The following is a 25,890-nucleotide window of genomic DNA, read 5'->3' as shown; positions in this document are numbered from 1 at the left end:
AGAAATAAATTGATTTAGCATGGAGAAATATTAGTTTATCTTTCAACATTTTACAACTAGCACTTCTTACAGCCTGTATCTCCTCCTCCAAACTCTTCCAACTTGGGAATTTATTAGTGAGTCAAGACTGGTTTCAAGCATATGCTCAGTTGATAAAGTTATCTAAAGGGCTAGCCCTTAATTTTATTAACTTTATAGGCAAAATAAAATTCTTATAATTCCACATTTTCTATCTTACAGAATAGATTATGAACTATGTCTTTGTCTCTTTATTTTTTTTGTACCCTTTCTCTGTCCCCATTCAATGATGGCACTGTAATTTATCAAATACTTGCCCTGTGGGGCTTTTCTTTGGGAGGGTAGGGGCAAACATATGAGGACTGAACTGAGAACTGTACCTGCTAGGCAAACACTTCTATGATTGAACTACCCAGCCCACTATGTTTGATGTCCTGAGATACAATGGGATATGTGACAGTGAGAGGGTTAGTGAAGTAAATGTAATATTTTTCTTTTTTTGTTCTGGCTTATTCACTTAGCATGTTATCCTCTGCCCTCATCCATATTATGGCAAATGGATCTTGTGTTTAACTAGGGCAAAATTTTATTCCATTGTATATATGTTCCACCATGTCTTATATTATCCATCTGTCAATGAATAGAGGTCATTTTCATATTGCAGGTTATTTTTGTAAATGCTACAAAGGACATGGGGGAGCAGATATTCTTATGAGGTGGTAATTTTTCTTCTTTGAATATGTTTAGAAAAGAGATTTGTTCTTATTTTTAAAAAATGCCTACTGGGCTGAAGAGATGGTTGAGCAGTTAAGGTACTTGCCTGCAAAACCTAAGGACACAGGTTTGGTTCCCCATAACTCACATAAGCTAGATGCACAAGGTGGCATGTGCATCTGGAGTTCGTTTGCAGTAACTAGAGGCCCTGGCACACATTCTTTCTCTCAAATAAATAAATAAATATAAAATATTTAAAAAGCTGTTTAACAGGGAGCTGTACCAATGTACCATACCATAAACATTATATGAGGCTTCTCTTTTTTTCACACCCTCATCATTATGTATTATTTTTTGACTTTTGATATTAGCCATCTAAATGAGTGTAAAACATTATTTTCATGTCTTTGGGATACACATTTTTCTGAAAGTTACTGATGTTGACATCTTCTCAATCTATCTTTCATTTTTATATTTTCTTTTTTTATTTATTTGAGAGAGAGAGAGAGAGAATGGGCACACCAGGGCCTTCATCTGCTGCAAATGAACTCGAGACATGTGCAACCCCTTCTGTACATGTGCAACTTTGTGTACATGCATCAGTATGCATCTGCCTTACATGGGACCTAGAGATTCAAGCATAAGTTCTTAGGCTTTGCAGGTCAGTGCCTTAACTACTAAGCCATCTCTCCAGCCTGTCATTTTTATATTTTCTTTGTATAAATGACTAGTCAAGACATTTTTTCCCTTTTCTAAATCACATTTCTTGTTTTTATTTTTCATTTTTTTTAATTAGTTTTCTATTCAACAAATACAGGCAGTTTGATACCATTATTAGGCTCATCCATGACCTACCCCCTCCCCATTGGCCCCTCCTTGTTGAGGTATAGGGGTCATGCATTGTGGAGTTAGCCCACAGTTACTGGTATGATCAATGTCTTTGCATATCCTGACCCAACATGTGGCTCTGACATTCTTTCCGCTCCCTCTTCCGCAAAATTTCCCTGAGCCATGATGGGTTCCTTTTTGGTCTGCTTCAGTGATGAGGTGTTCGGGGCCTCTGAGGCTCTGGCTCTCTGATTTGGTAGGAGTTGATTTTTCTCTGTGTTGATCTCCTTCCCCCTTGTGCTGGTATCCCGTTCACCAGGAAAACAGCACCCTTGCTTGTTTCACCAATTTTTCTTAGTTTTAGCTGGGGCCTTTTTGAGGTATGATGGGGTGGCTTTCTCCTTAGGATCTACATCTATCTGAAAAAGGAAGCAGATTCTTTAACAGAGAGTAAGTTAGCACCAGGGCAAAGGAGATAACCCTTACGTTTTTAATAGAAAATTTAGTAGGTGTAGGCCCTCTTGTAGCCCATGATTGAGGTTGCTTGATACTGGAGAATGGGCTTATGTTTGGATATGGTTCTGCCTTGTTTCCCAGCTCCAGCTATGCGTCCCATACCACTGAGAGGTCAGTTAGCCAAATCAAGAGCAGTTGGTTCCCCACCATGGCTTTGTGCCAGTATTGCACTTGTGTGGGCATCACATCAGGTTATTTGTTGCTAAGTAGGTTAAACAATGAGGTGCTTGGACAGATATTGGTCATTTCCGCCAGTCACCCATGTATGACTATTTAATTTTATGTGCTTTTATTAAATTTTGGGAAAAAACACACACCCTAGTTTGATAAGGGTTAGAAGTCCAGAATTTATAAGTAGACTAGTTGGTTCTGTGTGTCTGGATTTATTTCTGGCCTTTCATACTATTCTAAAGTTTCTGATATTTTAAAATTTCTTTGGTATTTGGTTATATTTTCATATCCTTAAATTTTTGATATATTTTGGAGATTCTAATTCATGGAACCATGAACCATTTTATGATTATATTGTGATTTGTGATTTTTTTTTTTTTTTTTTTGTGTGTGTGTGTGTGTGTGTGTGTGTGTGTGTGTGTGTTTTAAGGTAGGGTCTCACTCTAGCCCAGGCTGACCTGGAATTCATTGTGTAGTCTGGTGCTGGCCTCAGATTCACAATAATCCTCCTACCTTAGCCTCCAGAGTGCTTGGATTAAAGGCATATACCACCACACATGGCAGGGAGAGATTGAGAATGGCACAACAGAACTTCTAGCAGCTACAAATGAACTCCAGATGCATGCACTACTTTGTGCATCTAGCTTTACATGGGTACTGGGGAATCAAACTTAGGTCATTATGCTTTGCAGACAAATATCTGTACCACTGAGCAATCTCTCCAGTCCTTATTTGGTAATATTTTAATTAAAAATACCTCATCTATACTTTTATCTTTCATGTGAAAATATTTTATTGTATAATTTGAAATATTTTATGATCTAATTTGAAGGTAAACACTTCTAGTTTTTATTTCTTCTAGTTCCTCCATTTACCAGGTACTGTGATCACTTGAATTAAAACTTAATTCTTGGTATAAAGTTCTCATTAACTATCAAAGTAGTACGAATGAAGGCAGCAAGCCTTGTTGAGCTATGAATTCTTTGGACTATTTTTACCTTTACATTTTTCATCCAGCTTTATGGTAGTGATTTGTTTTATTGGTAACTTGTGATAGTTAATATTTTCAATGTGACAAGATCTAGAATCACCTAGGAAATAAACATCTGAGTATGTTTGTGAGAGTGTTTTATAGATTATGTTAAATCAGGTAGAAATACCAACCATAATTATAAATGGCACTATTCCGTGGTCTGGGGTCCAGGATTAAGTAAAAAGGAGAGAGCTGAGCACTGGCATTCTACTCGCTGACTGTGGATGTAATATGACCAATGGCCTCAAGTGCTTGCTACCATGTATTCCCTACCAACATGCACCTTTTAACTATAACCAAAGTAAACCCTTCTTTTAGTTGATTTTTGTCAATCACTTTGTCATAGAAATGAGAATAAGTAGCTAGTAAAGAAAATTTCTGCTGAGAAGTTGGTCATTGCTGTGATAAACCTGACCATGTGGTTTTTATACTTTTTGTACTGCTTTGTAAGAGGAATTTTGAATAGCTTATCACTTTGGGCTAGAAAAGCCATAGAATGCTATAAGCAGAGCTTAATGGGCCTTCTTGAGGGAGTTTGGAAGAAAAGAATGCTGAAAGAGATGTAGTCCAGCTAATGAGCATTCAGAAGGAAATGAATCTATTGGGAACTGAGTTATTCTGGCAAAAATATTTCCAGCATTCTGCTCACATTTTGAGAACTTGGTCCAGAGGCTAAATCCAAAACTAATAAACTAACTTGGCAGAGGAAATACCAAGAAAGGACAGCATACATACAGTCTGTGTCATGATTACTGCTCACTGCTCTGATCCAGATATATAGTGTGAGAGTAACAAACAGAATGAAAAGTTGTGAGAAATGTGCTGTTTGTTATGGAAAGGATGGAGTTGAACAAATGGCTAGTTCTGAGAAAGCAAATATAATTGCTAAGGAGATTAACCCCATTAAAGAGAAAACCTGTTATTCTTCTCTGAGAATGTAAGAATGCTTCCCAGTGGGTAAGACCATACTTGTTGAAGGCTCTATAATGTGAAAATCCAATTTTATTGGAAAGGAGAGAGCCTAAACATGCCACTGAACAGGCTCCCTGTTGCTAGAGAAATTTTCCCATGGGTCATCTAGTATGGCTCACAGAGGCTAATGCAGTTGTAGCCTAATACCACCAGGCTCCATACTGAGTTGGCAGCAGAACCTTGAAGCATTTTCTGCATTGTTTGGGTTTTGCAGGCATGAAAGATGAAGACTGTGTTGTTCTTGGAGCCTTGTGTCATAGTTCCAGAGAGCCACTTAGCCAGGCAATGCATGGCAGGTGTAGAGCCCCTGAAAGAAGGTCCTGAAAGGCCACTGCATGCAGCTGTGAAAGTGAAGCCTAATTTTCAATGGTTGCATGAGAATATTGGAGGTGCCAGGACCATAGGCATCCAATGAGAAAAACTGTGTGCACAGAATGGAGCCAGCCTAAAAGAGAAGCCATGTGTGCTACAGGATTCAGTGCTAGAGTGGTAGTACCACCCAAACCCTATAGAATTCAGATGATTCCATCACAAGTCTCTGATGCTCATATGGAACACATATGATGTGGTGTCTTCTCTGTTGGGTTTCAGTCTTGCTTTGGTTTGATCATTACTTTATCGACCTACTTCCTCTTTTAGACTAGGAATGTTTACTTTGCATTGTACATTACAAAATATTTAGTTTTTTTTTTAATTTTTATTTATTTATTTGAGAGCGACAGACACAAAGAGAAAGACAGAGGGAGAGAGAGAGAATGGGCGCGCCAGGGCTTCCAGCCTCTGCAAACGAACTCCAGACGCGTACGCCCCCTTGTGCATCTGGCTAACATGGGAACTGGGGAACCAAGCCTCGAACCGGGGTCCTTAGACTTCACAGGCAAGCGCTTAACCGCTAAGCCATCTCTCCAGCCCAAGTTTTTTTATGTTATGAACACTCACAATTAAGAAACTGCTTGAGTCACAGAAGGAAATATCGGAGTTGATAATTGATTTTATAATTGTTAATGCTGAGAACACCAGTTTGTATTAATATGTAAATACAAAGTGGACCAAGAGACATGCCAGAAATTGTGAATTCTGTCCTAATTGCAAGCCAATATTCACTGAATGATTTTTTTTTTAATGAAACTCAAGTCAGTGATTTTGAAAATGGAGCATTGTAACAGTACAATCCAAAGATTTGGTATTTGTCTGCTGACAAAAATATTGTCTTTGTCTTTCATAATTAAACCATTAAATTTCTATAACAGCAAAAACTCATTTGACTGTATAAGTCTTATGATTTATAATAGAAATAAATGATAAAATAAATAGCTATAGTACAAAACAATAAGTATGCTACCAGGCATGATGACATAGGCTTAAAGTCTTAGCATTCAAAAGGTGGAGGCAGGAGAATTTCAAGGCCATCCTCAGCTACATAGTTTGAAGCCAGTCTGGGCTGCACGAGATTCTGTCTATGGAAGAAAAATTATATTTTTAAAGGAATGAAAGAAAAATTAAGGATATTAAGATGATTAACATCTGATTCTGTAAAAAATATGCAGTTAAATTAATTGATCTTTTGGTCTTAAGGCACTTAAAGAAATGGAAGAAATGGAAGATTCTGACATATACAATTTACCTGACTAAAGGTGGTAGAAACAACAAGGCAGGCAGCTTTTTATTCAAGCTATAGGATAGTATTGTTAGGAGAAGTCAGATTGCTATTCTCAGGATTTTGAGAATTGGGAGAAAGGAAAAGAAGTTCTGGGATGAATACAATTGATAATGATAAATGCAGAACTAGTATTATAACTTTCTTTTATCTTATTTCCAGTTAAGGTTTTAAGACTCCAGTTCCTCTATATATGGGATAAGTGGGGAAGTACTGGTTGCCTATTTTCTGTGGTAGATTATTAGAGATGAATTATATTTTCCAGAACACAAACATTTCTTGGGCTGTGAGTCTATCCTTTAGAGTTCCTGATATATAGAGTATTGGCTATGGTTTGTCACAAGACAAAGAAACAAGAAACCATTAGAGTAGTAGGAGAAATCGTTGGAGAATTCTTATGGGTTTGTCTGTATTTCCTCATGTAAGCAGACAACTGTGTTTGTCAGCTTCATATTATCTTAAAAACATCTTAGGCAAATAAGTTTTTAAAATAACTATTTTGATAGAGTAGGGAATATTAGAAACCAAGATATTAGTTCACAATAACTGTTGAGAATGTAGATACTATAAGAGAATGTTTTGTTATTATATTATTTGCTACATGTTGTATATGTTAGACAATATGAAGGTCATGAAGAATCTTATGCAGAATACTGACATAGTGCATGTAATATTCAAAGTTTATCTTCATTGGAAAGTGTGAATCTAGGATAAGATCATTATTGAGACTGGAAATGTATTCTGCTAGGGAAGAACCCAGTATGCTTTTGATTTGATCATATAAAATATGTTATACTAATTTATATTATACAGTAACACAAAATACTAATGTGCTATTTTGTTGTTTAGAGGAATTCCAGGCAGGAAGTGTGGCACAATCATACTCACGGCTGAGGAGCTAAACTGCTGCAGGGTGAGTAAATATTTCCTTGTTTAAAATTACTTTTAACAGTCTTTGGAAACACTTTCTGAAACTATACTTAAATGAGTCTCAGGTAATCTTAAATAAGATATTTAAAGTTAGGATATTTAGTTATGTAATTCACAAAATAACAGTGTAAATACTTTGTGCTTTGCCAGAGAGACTACATTTCATAGTCCTAAATAAGGGTTACTTATTTTAATAACTTTGAAAAATAGTAAAATATATTGGAGATGTAACTCAGTTATAGAGTGCTTTCCCAGCATACATGAAGCTCTGAAGATGATCTCCAGCACTACAAAATACATGTATTCCTGCATACATATATACATATATAAATACATACATACCTGTATTAAATTAAATTCTAATATCAACACAGCTTCTTAGGAATTGCATGATGAATTGTCATTTATGCTAATGAATTCAATTCTAGAAAAAAAGACTGAAGATTTATATGCAGTTTTGAAAGAATATTTCTGATCACTTGAAATTAGCCTTTTCATATATACCTAATTGAAATACTCCAGAGTTTATACTTATGCCATTTTTGGTAGATCAGGAAATCTGCACTTGAAGAAAAGACCAGCTACCAGTGTAACTAGGGTTATGACTCCTAGTCTACATGGCATTTTCAGAAAACTGCTGCCTGCAGTTGTGATTTCATGCTCACTGATTTTACTGTTGACAAGAAATAAGATGAGAGCTGGGATCTAGAGTCAAGATTGTCTGGTGAATGTGGCACAGTAGATTTCTGTGAATTGTTATTTCTAGGGAAAAGAAAATTTTTCCTTAGGTTAGATATCTGAAACTTGTTTTCAATTTCCACTTGATTTTAAGAGCATAAACTTACAAAAAAATCCCAAAACTTAATAATTTGATGAGTCACAATTTTTATATAGAGAGAACTAAGCATTTTTTAATTATCTCAAGCAGATGTTGTACTTAGAAATATATGTGAACTAGGCTGTCCAATTCATCAATCCCTCATTGTCATTATCACCCACTTCAGTTTGTTTTCTCACCTATAGAAATGAAAACAACTTACAGGATTATGTTGTTAAAGTCTGTCCACCAGAAATTGAGTTTAGATATTGTGTAAGTTTATCTTACTGAGTCATTTGAGTATCCTGAGTTTTAACTTATAAGGAAAAACAAAAATTCCAACATATGAGCTAGCCTCTATAATATATATGAGAATTATTTCAGCTATATAATCAAGTATTATAACATTAAATTGATAATATAATATACACAAAGGTATTTTGCATATACTAATAAGACCTTACCAAAAATAGTGTGATTATTTCAAACAAATGTTACCTTCTTCCCTATATTTTGGTTAAAATGATACAATGATTTGTACTCATCTTTTATAGTCTTATCTCTAATCTTTATATGTGTATGATAACATATGCTTTGAATAACAGAGGAAAGGGAAAGTTCATTATGGTGACATTAGCATTCTGTTTTGTACAAATCTTGATTTCCTTGAGGTGATCCTATGGTAGAATATCATGCACTCATTGTTATCAGTTCTATTTCAAAATAACACCAAGTTGCAGGGAAATAGCCTAAGTATGCATGGTCAGGCTGCTGCTTAAATGTCTTCTAATTTCCATTGTATGGCTCAGAACATGGTGAAATCTTTCACAGCCCTAATACGAATGACATGGACTCTAGATACCTTGGTACTTTTATCCTTTTGTCTTGTACTAAAGCCAAAGAATAGCTGGGATTGTTTCTCAATAAGTAAGCATATATTTCTCATACTTGAAAATTATTCGTCTCATAATTTTATACATATTGCTTAGAATTTTGGGCTAGCTTCGCCTGTTGTTTCCCTTTTTTGATTCTTGGCTACAACCTTATTATCTTTAGTAATACTTAGAAGATGTGATAAAGAATTTCAGTACTGTGCTAGTGTGGGAGAATGTATATATGTGTTTAATGCAGTGTTCATGGTTACTTCACAAGAATCAGTATCTTTTTAATGTGCAGTTTAAGAAACTTTTAAGTGTCAGGCATTTGAGAGACAACATGCAATTCTGGGCTTGAAGATGCCACATTGATACCTAATACTATGCATGCTAATTTTAAAAAAGAAAAACTAGCATACATTATAATTTGGAATTTATAATGAAGTATAACATACATGTCTACATTTTTTTAATCTAAGAAAAGTTATTTGTTAACTTGTGTAGAGAACATGGGCTTTGGAATCAGGAAACCTAAATTAGAATCTTGCCACTTTCACTATTCAGCTGAGTAGGTTACATACTTAGATCTTTGAATTCTGCCTTTATGAAATGCTAACAACTTGTTTTTAATTTACATAGCTGACACAGAAAGTTGTACATCTTCAATAGGCACAGCTTGATCCCAGGTAAACATAACTCACAAAACCACCACAAATATCTCTATCACCTTCCAGAGTTTCTCCCACTTTCTCTTTTTTCTTTTTTAACTTTTTATTAACAATGTTCAAACATGTACACAAAGTATTTTGATCATAATTCCCTCCCATTGCTATCTTTTGCCCCCTTCCTTCCCTCATTCCTTTCCACAGAATCCCTTCTTCTTTCCAGCTAGGCCCTCTTGGTTATTTTTGAGAGAGAGACAGAGAGAGAATTGGCTTGCCAGGGCCTCAGCTACTGAAATTGAACACCAGGCACTTGTGCCTCCTAGTGGGCATGTATGACCTTGCACTTGCCTCACCTTTGTGCATCTGGATTACGTGAAATCTGGAGAGTAGAATGCGGGTCCTCGGGCTTTGCAGGCAAGGCAAGCGCCTTAACCGCTAAGCCATCTCTCCAGGCCCCCTCCTTTATTTCAGTATCTATTGTTTTGCCCACCTCCCTCAACCATGATGAGATGTCAATGGGCCCAGTATTGTGCAGCTGACAATCACTGTGTGGTCATAAACACAAATGCCACTTCATGTCCAGAGAACAGCACTTCAAGGCACTCCTCCCCATCCTCTGGCTCTTAGATTTTTTATTTTTTTTTCTGCCCTCTCTTCATAAGTACATTCCTTAAGCACATTCATAAGCACAGTAGGTTTTATTTGGTCCGGTTAATGGGTGCCTGAAGTAGTTTGGACACAATATTCTTACTGTGAGTAAGCTGAGGAGTGAACTCTGTAGGGAGTCCTGTAGAGTTGAGAACTAACCAAGCATTGGCATTTCTGAAGCTAACATGTAGGCAGGCTCTCCTACCTTCCACAGCCATGCTTTTTTTTTTTTTCTCTCCCAGCAACCTTTTGCTTGGGGCTCTTGATATTTATGGGTGCAATGTGCCAACCACTACATTGGGCATCATCCTTTTTTTTCCCCCCATCAACCTGGATCATTGCCTGAGCAACTACTAATCACTTTGCCAACACAGTATTTGCATTATAAAAACCTGTTGTTTGCTAATCTTGTTTAATCTTACTGTCATTCATTCCTTTTTTCTTTTATCCATTGTTTTTTATTTTCACAATTTTTATAAACATTTTCCATAATTATAAAAAATATCCCATGGTAATACCTCCCCCCCACACACTTTCCCCTTTGAAATTACATTCTTCATCATATTACCTCCCCATCTCAATCATTGTACTTACATATATACAATACCAACCTGTTAAGTACCCTCCTCCCTTCCTTTCTCTTCCCTTTATATCTCCTTTTTAACTTACTGGCCTCTGCTACTAAGTATTTTCTTATTATTATTGTTATTGTGATAAGAATGCTTAAGTCAGCCCAACTGGCACAAGCCTGCAGTACCAACTGCACAGGAGGATGAGGCAGGAGAACATAAGTTCAAGTCCTACTTGGGCTACACAGAGATTTTAAGGTCAGCCTGAGCTGAGGACAGATGCACAGTGGTTCCCATCATTGTTTCTTCGAAGATTAGTGACACTATTCTTCACTGAGCACCTTTCACATACTTAGCCATTTCTTTATATCCCTTGGAGAAGTGAGTTTTCAGTTTCTTAGTTCATCTTTTAATTTATTTGGTATTTATTGATTTCATTTGCATGTATATGTGTGTGTTTGTAGACTATGTATATGATGTGATATGTGTTATTTGCATGTATTGTGCATATGTGCCCACGTCATGCACATGTATGCACAGGCCAAACAGCCCTACATACACTTATGTTTTCCCACTCTCTAAAAATGCTAGTATTCTCACCACCTCCCCTAGACAGATACTTTGTTAGAATAATCTGAAAGGTGCATAAACCATCGATTTACACAGATCTTTATTTACATGTGTGATAATTCTAATTTTCTAACTTAGTATACCACATGTTTTCAGTCCAATAAAAGTTTTATAATATATCTAGTTAAATACTAAAGTGAAAGCTAAGTGATTTAGAAGTTGTATTGGATATATATCTTCACTATTTCAAAAATAGCTTGAAATTATCCAGAAACAAATTGTTTTAGTTCTTGTGATGGACTTATTCAATGACATTCATAAAATGTAACAATATTCCTGGAAGGATATTGGGAATACAGTACTGAGAAGACATACACAGAACAAGAACAACAAAGAACTTTGGCCTATATGTTTTCATTTTATCTTTTAAAAAAATTTGTTGTTTTGGTTTTTCAAGGTAGGGTCTTGCTGTAGTGCAGACTGACCTGGAATTCACTTAGTCTCTGGATGGCCTCGAATTCATGGTGATCCTCATATCTCTGCCTCCTAAGTGTTGAGATTAAAGGCATGTGCCACCATGGCTGGCAATATATTTTATTTCTATATTTTTAATTTATTTGAGAGGAAAGAGAGAGATAGAGAGAAGGACAGAAAGAAGCAGACATTGCATCAGGGAAATGCAGATTAAAACTACATTGAGATTCCATCTCACTCCTGTCAGATTGGCCACCATCATGAAAACAAATGATCATAAATGTTGGCGGGGATGTGGAAAAAAAGGAACCCTTCTGCACTGCTGGTGGGAATGCAATCTGGTCCAGCCATTGTGGAAAACAGTGTGGAGGTTCCTAAAGCAGCTAGAGATTGATCTACCATATGACCCAGCTATAGCACTCCTAGGCATATATCCAAAGGACTCATCTCATTTCCTTAGAAGTACATGCTCAACCATGTTTATTGCTGCTCAATTTATAATAGCTGGGAAATGGAACCAGCCTAGATGTCCCTCAACAGATGAGTGGATAATGAAGATGTGGTACATTTATACAATGGAGTTCTACTCAGCGGTAAAGAAAAATGAAGTTATGAAATTTGCAGAAAAATGGATGGACCTGGAAAGTATTATACTAAGTCAGGTAACCCAGGCCCAGAAAGCCAAGCGCCACATGTTCTCCCTCATATGGGGATCCTAGCTACAGATGACTGGGCTTCTGTGTGAGAATGAAAATACTTAGTAGCAGAGGCCAGTAAGTTGAAAAGGAGACATAAAGGGTGGAGAAAGGAAGGGAGGAGGATACTTAATAGGTTGATATTGTATATATGTAATTACAATGATTGTAATGGGGAGGTAATATGATTGAGAATGGAATTTCAAACGGGAAAGTGTGGGGGTGGGGAGGGTGGGAATTACCATGGGATATATTTTATAATCATGGAAAATGTTAATAAAAATTAAAAAAAAAAAAAAAAGAAGCAGACATTGTAAGTATAGTTGTGCCAGGGCCTCCCCCCCTGCAAACAAACTCTAGACACATGTGTAAATTTGTGTATCTAGCTTTATGTGGGTACTAGGGAATTGAATCCAGGCCATCAGGCTTTGCAAGCAAGTGCCTTTAACGAGTGAGCAATCTCTCCAGCTCATCTGTCTCTATTGAACATAGTTTATAGGGTAAAATCAACTGAATATGTAGATAAAAACTGTCATGGGCTGGGTGTGGTGGTGCACACCTTTAATCCCAGCACTCAAAAGTCAGAGGTAGGAGAATCACCATGAGTTCAAGGCCACCCTGAGAGTTAATTCCAGGACAGCCTGAGCTAGAGTGAAACCATACCTCGAAAAAAAAAAAAAAAAAACTGTCATGGGCGGAGAGATGGCTTAGCGGTTAAGCTGTTTGCCTGCAAAACCAAAGTACCCCAGTTCGATTCCCCAGAACCCACGTAAGCCAGATGCACAAGGGAGTGCATGCATTTGGAATTTGTTTGCAGTTGCTGGAGGCCCTGGTGCACCCATTCTTTCTTTCTCTCTCTCTCTCTCAAATAAATTGGCAAATAAAAATATTTTTAAAATGTCAAAATATCTGCTAAGTGATTCAAATACATTATGAGAGATTAGAGTGGAAAAGTGATTAATATTGAAGAGGAGTAAAGATTAAGAAGCTGCCCTTTTTACTGAGACCTAAGGAGAGAAGTGGTTTTTTGTTTCTGTTTGTTTTTCTTGGCGAGAGTGAGAACTCCAGAAGGTCAGAGAGCTTGTGTGAGATTTTCAGGAGCAAAGGAAATGTGTTTGAATATGGTGATTAGTTGCTACTGGTTGAAGGATGTTTAAATTAAATTTTACCAGACAGAAGTGAAAGGGCTAATGAGAGCCTGTTTGATATTGGTCTCTGTAGATAATGTTTAAAAAGTATGCATTCATCCTAGCCACAGGGGAAACCTTGAAGCATCCTGTGTGGTGAGGAGCAGGATGCCCTTTATGTTTCAAGAACCTTATTTTGCCTTTTGCATGGAGAATGAGTTGGATGAAGTACAATAAGTCCAAGAGAAGAAGACTGCCTTTGCATGTCTGGGTAAGAGGAGAGGCTTCCCTGCTACACCTGTGGTAGTAGCAATGGATCCAAAGTAACTGTTTAAAGGGAGATTAGAGTAGAATGGGAAATTTGGTGGTGGGTTGGACAAGGAATGTAGGAAATAGAGGAGTCACAGATGGCTTCTTAAGATCTGTGGATGGAAGATTCCATCACTATTTGAGGTGGAAAAATTGAAAGAGAAGTGTGTGGTTTAATTTTAGAATTCTAGCTTGAGCCTGTTAAACATGCTTGTGAAACATCCAAGTGAATTTCTTCAGTAGTAAGTCTTTATACCTCTATGGATCTTTAAATAGAAGGATGTAAAGACATCTAGCAGACAGTATTATACAAAAGAGACTAAAACTCCCAAAATTTACAATGATGCTGCTGTATCTGAGTATATTAATTCTTCTGTTTCACAACAAGTGTGTGTGTGTGTGTGTGTGTGTGTGTGTGTGTGTGTGTGTGGTCTTTCCATCTTCACTAGTCCTCCTTGATTTTTTCCTGAGTTTTTTTTTTATGTTTTCATTATATATTCCTTTAATATCCTTCATTAGTATTATACCAAGGTATTTAATTTTTTGTTACTATTGAAAATGGGACAGCCTCACTGATTTCTTTCTCTTTATTTTGTCTCCCACCACTTTAGTTAAGGAGTTAATCACCTTTAGAAGTTCTGAGATAAGACTTTCAGGTCACGTATAGGATCATGTCATCTGCAAATAGGGCTAACTTGACTTCTTCCATTCCAATTTGAATTCCTTTTATTTCTTTTCTTTCTTTCTTTTTTTGACTTTTGTAAGCAAGCGTCTTAGTCTGTAGTCTCAGGGTGGCCTCAAACCCATGGCAGTCCTCCTACCTCTGCCTCCTGAGTGCTGGGATTAAAGGCATGTGACACCAAGCCCAGCTGAATCATTTTTATTTCTTTCTCCTGTTTTATTGCTTGGCTAGTACTTCCTGGTACTATGTTGAAGAGCAGTGGTGAAAGTGGACACCCCTGTCTTGTTCCTGGTATCAGTGGGAACTCTTTGAGTCTTTCTCCATTAAGTATTATTTGGACTTTGGGTGCTTTATATATTGTCTGTATTATGTTGAGATGTAGACCATCCATGCCTATTCTTTCCAGGGTTTTGATCATAAAGTGGTGTTGTATTTTTGCAAAGGCTTTCTCTGCTTTCTCTGCATCAATTGAGATGTTCATGGGGTTCTTATGGTTAAGTTTATTTAAGAGGTGTATTACATTGACTGATTTACATATATTGAATTATCCCTGCATGCCTGGGATGAAGCCTACTTGACCAAGGTAGATAATGCTTTTGATGTGTTGTTGGATTCAGTGTGAAAGGATTTTGTTCAGGATCTGTGAAGCTAAATTTATCAGATATATAGGCCTATGGTTTTCTTTTCTTGTTGCATCTCTGTCTGATTTTGGTATTAAGGTAATGCTGGGTTTAAAAAAGGAGTTGGTAAGGATTCCCAGGTCCCAGATAATGTGATTCCTTGGTCTTAAATTATGTGACACAGTTTGAGAAAAAAGTAGTTTCAGTTCTTTAATGAAGGTTTGATAGAAGTCGGCTGAGAAACCATCCAGTCCTGGACTTTTCTTTTGGGGGAAGTTTTTGATTACCTTTTCAATCTCCATGGATATGGTAGGTTTGTTTATGAGATTAATCTGCTCTAAATTTACTTTTGGTAGGTTGTATGTGTCTAGGAATTCACTCATTGGTTCCAGATTATCCAAATTTGTGGAGAAGAAAGATTGGAAGTATGCCCTAATGATTCTTCAAATTTCATTGATGTCTGTTAGGACCTCTCCTTTTTTTCCTGATTTTGTTTATGTGAGACTTCTTCCACTCTCTCTCTCTCTTTCTCTTTTGCTTCATTAAATCGACCATGGGTTTATCAATCTTATTTATTTTTTCAAACAACCAGCTCCTTGTTTCATCATTTTTTTTGTAATTTCTAATTCATTAATTACTGCTCTGATTTTGATTATTTCTTTCCATCTGGAGCTCATAGGGTTGGATTCTTCTTGGTTTTCCTGTGCCTTTAGGTGGACAGTTAGGTTTTTAATTTGGGATCACTCTGTCTTATTTATGAAGGCATTTAGCACTATGAATTTTCCACATAGTACTGCCTTAATTGTGTCCCCTAACTTTTGGTAAGTTGTATTTTCATTATCATTCAATTCTAGGTATTTTACAATTTCTTTTTTGGTTTCTTCTACAACCCATTCATTGTGTAAAAGTGTGTTATTGAGTTTTCAGTAGCTGATGGAATTCTTAATGAGTCTCATTGTTGATTTCTAGCTTTAGAGGATTGTGATCTTATATGATGCATGAAGTACTTCATTTTTCCTGAATTTATGGAGGTACAGTTTATGGCCTAATATTTGGTATATTTTGGAGAAGGTTCCTTGAGAAGAATGTGTATTCTGAAGAATTGGAATGGAAAGTTATAGATATGTCTGTCTGATCTATGTGATCTATGGTGTTGTTGAGCTCTATTATTCCCCTGTTAATTTTCTGCCTGGAATATCTGTCTGTTGATGATAGTGGAGTGAGTACTGAAGTCTCTGACTATGATGGTGTTGGTGTTTATTTCTGTTTTATTAAATAGGTTTTATTTTATAAAGTGTGGTGCACCTGTGTTTGGAGCATATAGATTTATGATTTTTATGTTCTCATGTTGGATCATTTCTTGATGAGTAAGAAGTGGCCTTCTCTGTGCTTTTTGATTACTTTTGTTTTGAAGTCTGTGTTATCAGATATTAATGTAGCAACACCTGCTTTTGTAAAATGTCCATTTGCTTGGAATATCATTTTCCATTCTTTTACCCTGAGAAGGTGTCTATTTTTAGTAGAGAGGTGGGGTTCTTGAAAACAGCAGACACAATGGTCTAAGTTTTTTGATCCACCCTGATAACTTTTGTCTTTTGATGGGTGAGTTAAGACCATTAATATGTAAGGTTATTACTTTGAGGTTCAAATTAAGTCCTGCCATGATGAGGTACTTTACAGGGTTTGGTGCTTCCTTGAGTTTTGTACTTTGTTGAGCCTGGTCTATTTTGGTAATTGTGATCTTCTTGTTGGCTCTTGAGATTGGTTGTTTGACTCTTCTGTGTGGAGTATTCCCTGAAGTATTATCTGTAGGTTTGGCTTTGTGTTCATATAATCATAGAGTTGACTTTTTCATGGAAAGTTTTCCTTTTACCATCTGTTATGAGAAATGCTTTTGCCGGGTAGAGTAGCTTGGGTTGGAAGCCATAGTTATTTAGACTTTGAAGTGTTCCACTCCAGGGTCTTCTGGCTTTCAGGGTTTCCATTGAGAAATCTGAGGTAATTCTGGTGTTGCCTTAGAATGCAGTGAGTTGTTTCTCCCTTGCTGCTTTTAGCATTGTCTCTTTTCTTTCATTGTTCAGAGTTTTAACTGTGATGTGCTTGGAGAGTTTCTTCTTTGGTACTGTCTGTTTGGTGTTCTGTGGGCTTCTTGTATCTGGATGGGCTTCTCCTTTGATAGATTGGGAAATTTTTCTTCGATAATTTTGTTTAATATGTTCTGTATGCCTCTGGCCTGGATTTCTTCTCCTTCTGGTATACCCATGAGACAGATGTTTAGTCATTTTAGGGTATCTCACAGTTCCTTTATATTCTGTTCACTTGATTTTTTGAGCTTAGCAAAGTTTTTGGCCTCCTCATCAATTACTTCTGTCTTGTCTTCCACTTCAGAGGTTCTGTCTTCCACATGAGTGACTGTTAAAGAGGGGTTCTAGAGGGTTTTTATAAACTCTATTGATTTTTGTTTTCTGTTGTGTTATTTTGCATCGTGTCCATCTTTTTTTTTTTTTTTTTTTTTGAGGTATGATTTCAGTTTGAGCTCTGATTTTCTTGATGCTTCCTGGAACTCATTCTTACATTTTATGAAGTCTTCACTAAGCTTAATCAAATCAAAACCAGTCAGTTATTAAAATCTTCCATTTCTTTATTCCATTTCTTGACTCACCTTCAATTCATTCATATCTCTTTTGAGGGTTCTAACATTTTCTTTAATAAAGTTAAGCCTACTGTCAAAAGCTGAATGTTCTAAGAAACAATTCTTTTCAATTTCATTGATATAGTTGTTGGTTCTTTGATGGTTTGCTTCTAGCTCAGCAATTCTTTTGACAGGCTCCCATTGGTTATTGTGTTTTCATTTTGGGATTGAGTTTCTGTTCATTTCTCTGATTTCATTGGAGGTTTCCCTTGTGGGACTAGACATTCTTGGTGGAGATCTCTGCTTTCTGATTTCATTGGCTTTTTTCCATTGTGGTATACCCATCTTGGACAGACACTTCATTCTGTTGAGGAGGAAGTAAATTTTTGTCCTTGTAGGATGTTCAGAGGGTGTTCTGTTTTAAATGTGAACCAGATTGGTATATTGTTGTACATTGGGGTTATAACCACAGATATGCAGATTGTGGATTGCAAGTTCATCAAAGGTACCTGGGGAATTGCAACCTCTGGCCTACTCGCTCCACTTGCACATACTCTTCCACACACATGAACCATGGGTTCCAGAACCAGGCACCAGGAAGCTGGAGTGAGAGGTAAGAGGCCTGCTCCTACAGTGGCCCATGCACCCTCTGACTCAGGGGAATAGGGATGTGGGTACCCAGGGGCCTGTCAGGATACCAGAGCAAAAGGTCTGTTTCCATAGCCCCCATACAGGGACCAAGCCTCCCCACACCAGGCGAAGGAGGACCTACAGGGACAAGGAAAGTGGGAAGAGCCCCAGGAACAAGGATTTGGCCTACTCACTCTGTGCCCATGCCCAACACCCACAATCTCCAGTGTAGGGTATCCAGGATGGAGACCCAGGGACACTTCAATCAAGAAGGTAGAACAAGGAGCCTACTTGTACAGCAAGCTCACGGGTTCAAACAGCCCCAAGCCAGCCACAGGGGCCTTACCAGGACCAGGAAACTGGGCAAATCCCCAAGGAACAGGCATTTGGCCTACACACACTGCGCCCTTCATACCTTAAATTTCTTTTTGTTTTTTTTGTTGTTGTTGTTGTTGTTTTTTGGGTTTTTTTTTTGTTGTTTTGGTTTTTGAGGTAGGGTCTCACTGTAGTCCAGGCTGACCTGGAATTCACTATGTAGTCTCAGGGTGGCCTCAAACTCATGGTGATCCTCCCACCTGTGCCTCCCGAGTGCTGGGATGAAAGGCATGCGCCACCACACCCGGCTTAAATTTCTTTTAATGACTGCTTTATAGTTCTAAAGAGGTCTGCCATTTGTAAGACACATTTATACCCCATGTGGTAAGTCTTTATAATCATTGATGTTCTTTTCCAAAAATTGTAAAATATGCTTCAAAATGTAAAATTATTTATTATTTATTACATAAAATTTTGACATTATTATTATTATTATTATTATTATTCATGGTCATATTTAATGTATCAATATAAACTTAGATCAATATAAACCTAGTAAAGTAACAAGGGTTTCTTAAAAATGTTATTCTGCTCTTAGAAACATGTTTAAAAAAAGAAATTGTCTTAAAAGTCAAGAGTATGTTTTAAAATAATTACCTATGCATTCTGTTGATTTTGCTAGGCAAGTGATTACTTTAAAAAAATGCCTGTTAACAAAGTCAAGATTCATTAAGTATCTTTTTATGTTAACATTGACAAAATATGTTATGTTTCATAAGGAGTAAAGCCCAGAAGTCATATAAAAGTATGTCTACATAGAGTCTAAAATTAATATTTTATATTTATATTTAAAGGTTGTCTATCACAAAGCAGTGTAGAAATTCTCTATTTCAAAAAGCATATTTAAACCACTTAATCAATTTCTGCTGTTTTTAGGGGTTATGCTATTAACTGTAGGGTCATGAAGGATTTAGTCAGTCCCTGTGAGGGAAGGGGTTTAACCTTCCCTCAGGGTATTCCTACCCACTCTGTGTCTCTTAGAATGTTTCAGACCCCTCTTCTGCAATGTTCCCTGAGCCATGGCAGGCCTGTTGGCAGTCTGATTTAGTGTTGAGTTCTCTGGAGCATATGGATTTCTGCTTTGACAGGGTTTGATTGATCACCATGTAGTCTGACTTCATCAACTTTTAAACATAAAATATTAGTTCTTTCTTTTTGGTAAGACCAAATAACACAGCCCTTTTTCTATTACTCAGAGTAAACTTACCCATCTCCGGAGTGTTACCTTCTTTAGGGATTTAGATTCTCTGGTAGTTTTCATTATGAAAACGAAATTTAACATGAAGATATTTGACCATGATTTATATGCATCATTTTTTTTTAAATTTTATTCATTAATTTTTTAAGCAGAGAGAAATATGCACACATGCTCAGAGCAAGAGAGAGAGAGAGAATGGACATGCTAGTTCCTCCAGCTACTGTAAGCAAACTCCAATGGATGTGCTACTTTGTGCAGATGGCTTTACATGGGTACTAGGGAATCAAACCCAGGTCATTAGGCTTTGCTGGCAAGAACCCTTACCACTGAGAAATCTCTCCACTTCTTCTGTCTTTTCTTTTGATTTTTCAAGGCAGGGCTTCTCTCTAGCCAAGGATGACCTGTAACTCACTACGGAGTCTCAGGTTGGCCTCAAACTCATGATGATTCCCCTACCTCTTCCTCCTAAGTACAGGGATTAAAGGCATGTGCCACCATCCCCAGATCATTTAAATGTAAGTTTAGAATATTGCCAGAGAAAAAGTCCAAAGCAATGATAAAAGGATTTTGATGTACACGATTTAGAAATATTTTGATTAAGATAAAGTACTTTCATGTCCTCTTTTCTATTATCACTGACTATTGAAAAAATTTTAAAGTGGGCTGAAAAGATGGCTTAGAGATTAAGAGCACTTTCTGTGCAAAAATTTGGACCTGAAGAAGCCTGAGAGACAGCTTGAGTTTGAGTCACAGGAACCATATGAACAGCTGGGCATAGCAAAGCACTTCTGGAACTCCAATTCTTTGGGGAGCAGAGACGGGAGAAAAAACTGCAAGCTCTGGTATTAATAGAAGGTTCCAGCTTAAGTAAGAATGTACAGAAGAGCAAAGGACAGCAACAGCCATTTGTTTTCCTCTGGATACCACAGGCGAGCACATAGGACAGCACAAAGGCCCATGCATGTGCATACACCGCACATATCCACACTGAAGCAGGAGAAAGCTCTGTGGGATTATGACTTCCACTCCCTCAGCTCTCAAGTCATGGATTTTTATCCATGTCAATCAAGAATTGAGAATGCAGACTCAAAGGAAGTCAAATTATGTAAGAATTATTTTAGGGATAGTTAAGAAGGAAAACAAAGCAGGAAAGCACCCAAGCAAAAAGAAATTCTCCTCCTTCCTACTCTGGCTGGAAGAGGAAGTGGAGACCAAGAAGATCCCCTTCACATAGGAAAGGAAGGAAGAGGTTGGAAAGGGTCAGCAAGTTCACACATGATGCTCAGGTCCAATTATATGAATCAGGCATCTAATTTGAATGAGCCTCATAACCAGACTCGGGGACCTAATTGGTTATTGGGCTTGAGAGACTCACATAGGAAGGGCGGGAAAGGCCAGTCTACAGGTACAAAGTCAGGGAAACGTTGAGAAAGAGGCGAGAAGCTGGTGCTGGAGTTGTTGCCAGTAGCCATCTTCATTGAGACTGAATCAGATATGAGTTCTAGTCCAGTCAGGGAAGGCAAGGTAGCATCCATGTTATCCTGGCCAGTCCCTAGCTAAGTATCTACCAGGAGAAGTTACCTTGCTCCTAATCTGTATCAGCATCACACCATATTACGCATGCACACACACACAAAATAAATAAATCTCAACTTCCTTTTGGAATCTGTTTTGGAGAAAAGTCTATGTGGCTGATATAAAAAATGTAAGAAGATTTTTACAATTCAATGAGTGTTGCTTTAAATAAACAAATTGTACTTTCAGTATTTTGGTGCTTATTGTCTTTCTCATTACTTTAAAAGATAAAATATCTTGGGCTGGAGAAATGGCTTATCAGTTAGGCACTTGCCTGTTAAGCCTGAGGACCCCGGTTCAAGGCTCAATTCCCCAGGACCCACGTTAACCAGATGCACAAGGGGGCACCCGCATCTGGAGTTTGTTTGCAGTGGCTGGAGGCCCTGGTGTGCCCATTCTCTCTATCTCTGTGTCACTCTCAAATAAATAAATAAATAAAAATAAAACAAAAAAAGATAAAATATCTTAATGTATTTTAAAGATTATAATGTTTTATGAAGCATATTTATAGGACTTCAAAATACGATTTTAATGGGCTTCAAGAAGTTAAGTACCTAAGTTTATAAGACTGTATAGATTTATCAGGTTTGTTTTAGCACACATAATTAAAAACAAACTGTTTATGACTAATTAATGTCCACGTTTATTTTAAATCTTACTATGAATCATTTTATATCTCATAAATCCTGAAGCAAAATATCCCCCACTTGTAACATTTTTTTTCAGAAATAACATTTGAAAGTACCAGACCCATACCATTCAACCAGTTAACATTATAAAGACCCAGACTCAAGCCATTATACCAGGAACCTCAAAATTACCATCTCAGAACCTATATTTTGCTACACTTGACTGAGATAAAGTCCATCTATCACTGGTTTTTCTTTAGTATCAAATTTAATAGTTGACATGTGAATTTTATATAATCCATTTTTAAAAGGAAGAGAGAAAAAACAGAAGCACTAGCTCTTTTATCTTTCTTTTTTCTTTCTCTTTTTTTTTTTTTTTTTTTTGAGATAGGGTTTCACTCTAGCCCAGGCTTGACCTGGAATTCACTATGTAGTCTCAGGGTGGCCTTGAACTCACAGCAGTACTCCTACTTCTGCCCCCCAAGTGCTAGGATTAAAGGTCTGTACCAGCACACCCAGCTATATATTGATAGTATCCACAATTTATCCCCCAAGCATTCACAATCATTCTGAAAGACATGCATATACACACACTTTAAATTAGGCATGCCGGGGCTGGAGAGATGGCTTAGCGGTTAAGCGCTTGCCTGTGAAGCTTAAGGACCCCGGTTCGAGGCTCGGTTCCCCAGGTCCCACGTTAGCCAGATGCACAAGGGGGCGCACGCGTCTGGAGTTCGTTTGCAGAGGCTGGAAGCCCTGGCGCGCCCATTCTCTCTCTCTCCCTCTATCTGTCTTTCTCTCTGTGTCTGTCGCTCTCAAATAAATAAATAATTAAAAAATATATATTTAAAATTAGGCATGCCAAGAATCTTAATGCACAATGATAAATCTCAAAAATAGGCAAAAGGGGAATAGCAAAAATTTGAAAACTATTTTCAGAAACTCTCAGGGCAGATTAAGCTTTGTGCTATGCATAAAGGTACTAAATTTATATTGTATTCTTGGAAAAACTATTATATGTTTTAAAAAGAGTAGTCAGCTAGAATTCTCCCAAGGAGACATCAAGGTTACTTCACTTAATATTTTTTCATGGTTACGCATGGAAGATCAAGAGACTTCCCTGTGACTCTGGCAGCAGTGTGGGATCATCACTATTTCCTCTCTGCTCTGAATCAACTTGGTCGTGAGTGGCTGAAACTCAAAATGTACCTCTTTCTCTTGTCTGGCTTGCTAAAATAGTGGTTGAAGAACAGGGGTTTTTGGAGTGCAGACCTGGGCTCTGATAGCTCTAACAAGATAGACCTGGCCACCTATTCTCAATAAACCAAATAAATAAGTCAATAGAGAAAAGAAATTTATTTAGTGTTGGCCACATTTGAAAGAAGAACAAATCAGGAGGTCCAGTAAACTTCTGTGGTGGTTTGATTCAAGTGTCCTCCATAAAATTATGTGTTCTGAGTGCTAGGTTCCCAGCTGGTGTCAATTTGGGAGTTGGAGATTCCTGGATGTGGTATATTGTTGGGGAAGGGCTTATGGGTGTTATAACTAGGTTCCTCTTGCCAGTTTTTGGCACACTCTGCTGCTGCTGTCTACCTGGTATTGGCCAGGAGGTGATGTCCACCCTTTGCTCATGACATTGTTTTCCCTTGCCATCATGGAAATTCCCTTTGAATCTGTAAGCCAAAATAATTCCTTTCCTCCCACAAGCTGCTCTTGACCAGGTGTTTTCTGCCAACAACATAAAGCTGACTGCAACAGTTACTACCATGGGGTCATTACTGCTAGAAACCTGATTGTGTAGCATTTTGCCTTTTTGGACTGATATGAGGGAGGAATGTGGATAGATTTGAAACTTTGGCATAAGAGACTCCTTACAGGACTGTAAGTACAGCTTAATGGACTATTCTGGTTAGAGTTGAAAGACCTGAATGTACTTAAGAACTATGAACTGTGAAGCTTGGCTTGCATAGGTGAGAAAGCTTTGTCTGGACTGGACTAAAGGTAGTTTGTGTGAGAGGCTTGCTGTTATGCCCATGCCCTGAGAACTTGTACAGGTTGCATTGCATGGAAGTGAACTAGTGTGGGAAGAGGGATATGACACAGAAAGAAATGAAATTTTTGGGCTGAAGCTTCTGCCTATTCAGCTACAGTTGTTTGAGAGATGACAACCATTGGGATTGTTCTTGCTGATTGAATTGGGACAACAGGAAGTATGCAAACTTGTTTGAAGGGACCTGAATGCTGAAGGAGTGTTCTGTTCTTCAAAATCTGCTTTATTCCCCTGTGGATTAACAAGTTTGTAGCCCACTTAGTACTATGGAGTTTAACAAATACAGGAAAGAGAGGGTCATTGAATTTGCTACTCAGTTTTGTATGTTGGAAATGGCCATAGAAGTGTGAAGCAAGTTTGTTGGATTACCTGCATGGAGACTGGATGAAGGCATGAAGATGGAACATGGTTTTTCACAGAGACCCAATGGAGATGCCAGGACTATGAGATGGCTGCCTAGGAAAGCTGCCAACACAGGTTGAGATTTTCAGGGACTGTGAGTAGCCGAACTGGAGGGGCAGAATTAGAACTCCAGAGATCCATCTCTGGTAAGAATGATCAGACTTGGAGACTTGTCAATGACTAGCATTGGCAGACTTGGAGCTACAAAGCCTGATGTATGCCCTGTTTATTTAAATCTTGTATTTCTTTGGTATGCCCAATGCTACTGTTTGCAGTGTGAATGTTTATTCTGTAAAATTATGTGGGGCTTTTTTGTGTGTGTTATGGCTCAGTTAAAAGACCCTGGACTGTTTTTTGTTTGTGTGTGCTTCCAGCCAAGATGGCGACCACCTAACTGTGCGGCAGATCCCCAGGAAAGAAAGACAAGGTACTAAGGGTTCACTGGGCTTTTTAGGAGAGAGCAATCTCCAATAGATTCCCAGCTGGAGGACACAGAGGGGGAAAAACAGGGAATCGCTGATTCCCTTGCAGGAGGCCAGCTCACCCCTCCCCCCAAGCAGCCGCCATACCCACAGTCCCAGCTTCGGGAAACTCCCTCACTTACTGTAGGAAAAGGTGCCCAGGCTAACATAGTTCCACTTGCCTCACTGCACAGGGGCAATCGCCCAGCTACCCCTGCCCAAAAGTGACCATGGCCAGGCTATGCATGCTGGACCACTGGAGCTCAGGCTCCTTTGAGCAATTTACCATGCCTATTGATCCCTGCGTGTGGAAGCTTAGACTGCTCTGCCCACTCACTCATTTACTGCTCTGGCCACCACACATTCACACGAGTCCAGGCCCATTCCAACTACGATGCAAATTCAGACTGTGTCTGTCCCTTGGGCCAGTTCAGGTGCCATCACTCCCTGTCTGCCACAGTGGCCATCCGACATTGTTCTGTTGCAGGGGACTACAGACAGCTGTAGGTCCCAGTGTTCCCCGCCAGAGTTTGGGCTGCTTCAGTGCTTGGTGCCTCAGTGTCCCTCCTAGTGCAAGTGCAGGCAGCTTTGGCATATTACCATATGAGAGCTCAGGCAACTTTGGCACCAGGCCAGGAAGGAGCTCAGGCGGCTTTGGCAAGTGAGAGCCAAAGCCCAGGCTGCTTGGCAACTGCCTCAGGCTGCTTCAGATTCCCATTGTTCTTGAGCCCAGGCTGATCCACTCACCTACCTGCCCATACACTGTCATGGGCAGACCACAGTGCAAAAAAAATAACATGAAAAATCAAATGCAAGAAAATCTAGTTAGATCACCCAGTCCTACAATGAACATCTCTAATCAAAACATAGAAGAGTCATTAGTGTCAGAACACCAAAATGAAACTATGAGCAATGCAACCTTGACCAAGCACCTGGTAGAACTTGCAGAAAAGCAACAAAGGACCAATAATCATGTGGATGCTGCCATCACTGGACTAGACCTAATAGATAAGAAAATGGAAGGGGTTCAAAGACAGTTAAGAGATTA

General features: G+C 38.1%; 1 protein-coding gene across 1 annotated transcript in view; it reads left to right on the top strand.

The window, feature by feature from the left end:
- Window positions 1-25,890, top strand: part of Cpne8 (copine 8) — a 280,561-nt gene that overhangs the window by 136,936 nt on the left and 117,735 nt on the right. Inside the window, exon 7 of the mRNA XM_004662179.2 lies at window positions 6,759-6,822. Within this exon, the coding sequence (XP_004662236.1) occupies window positions 6,759-6,822 (64 nt within the window). The remainder of the gene's footprint in view (window positions 1-6,758; window positions 6,823-25,890) is intronic.

This window comes from Jaculus jaculus, chromosome 6 (assembly GCF_020740685.1).
Source record: "Jaculus jaculus isolate mJacJac1 chromosome 6, mJacJac1.mat.Y.cur, whole genome shotgun sequence".
NCBI classification, from domain to species: domain Eukaryota; kingdom Metazoa; phylum Chordata; class Mammalia; order Rodentia; family Dipodidae; genus Jaculus; species Jaculus jaculus.
The sequence above is the reverse complement of the archived record's forward strand: the minus strand, read 5'-3'. Positions and strand labels throughout refer to the sequence as shown.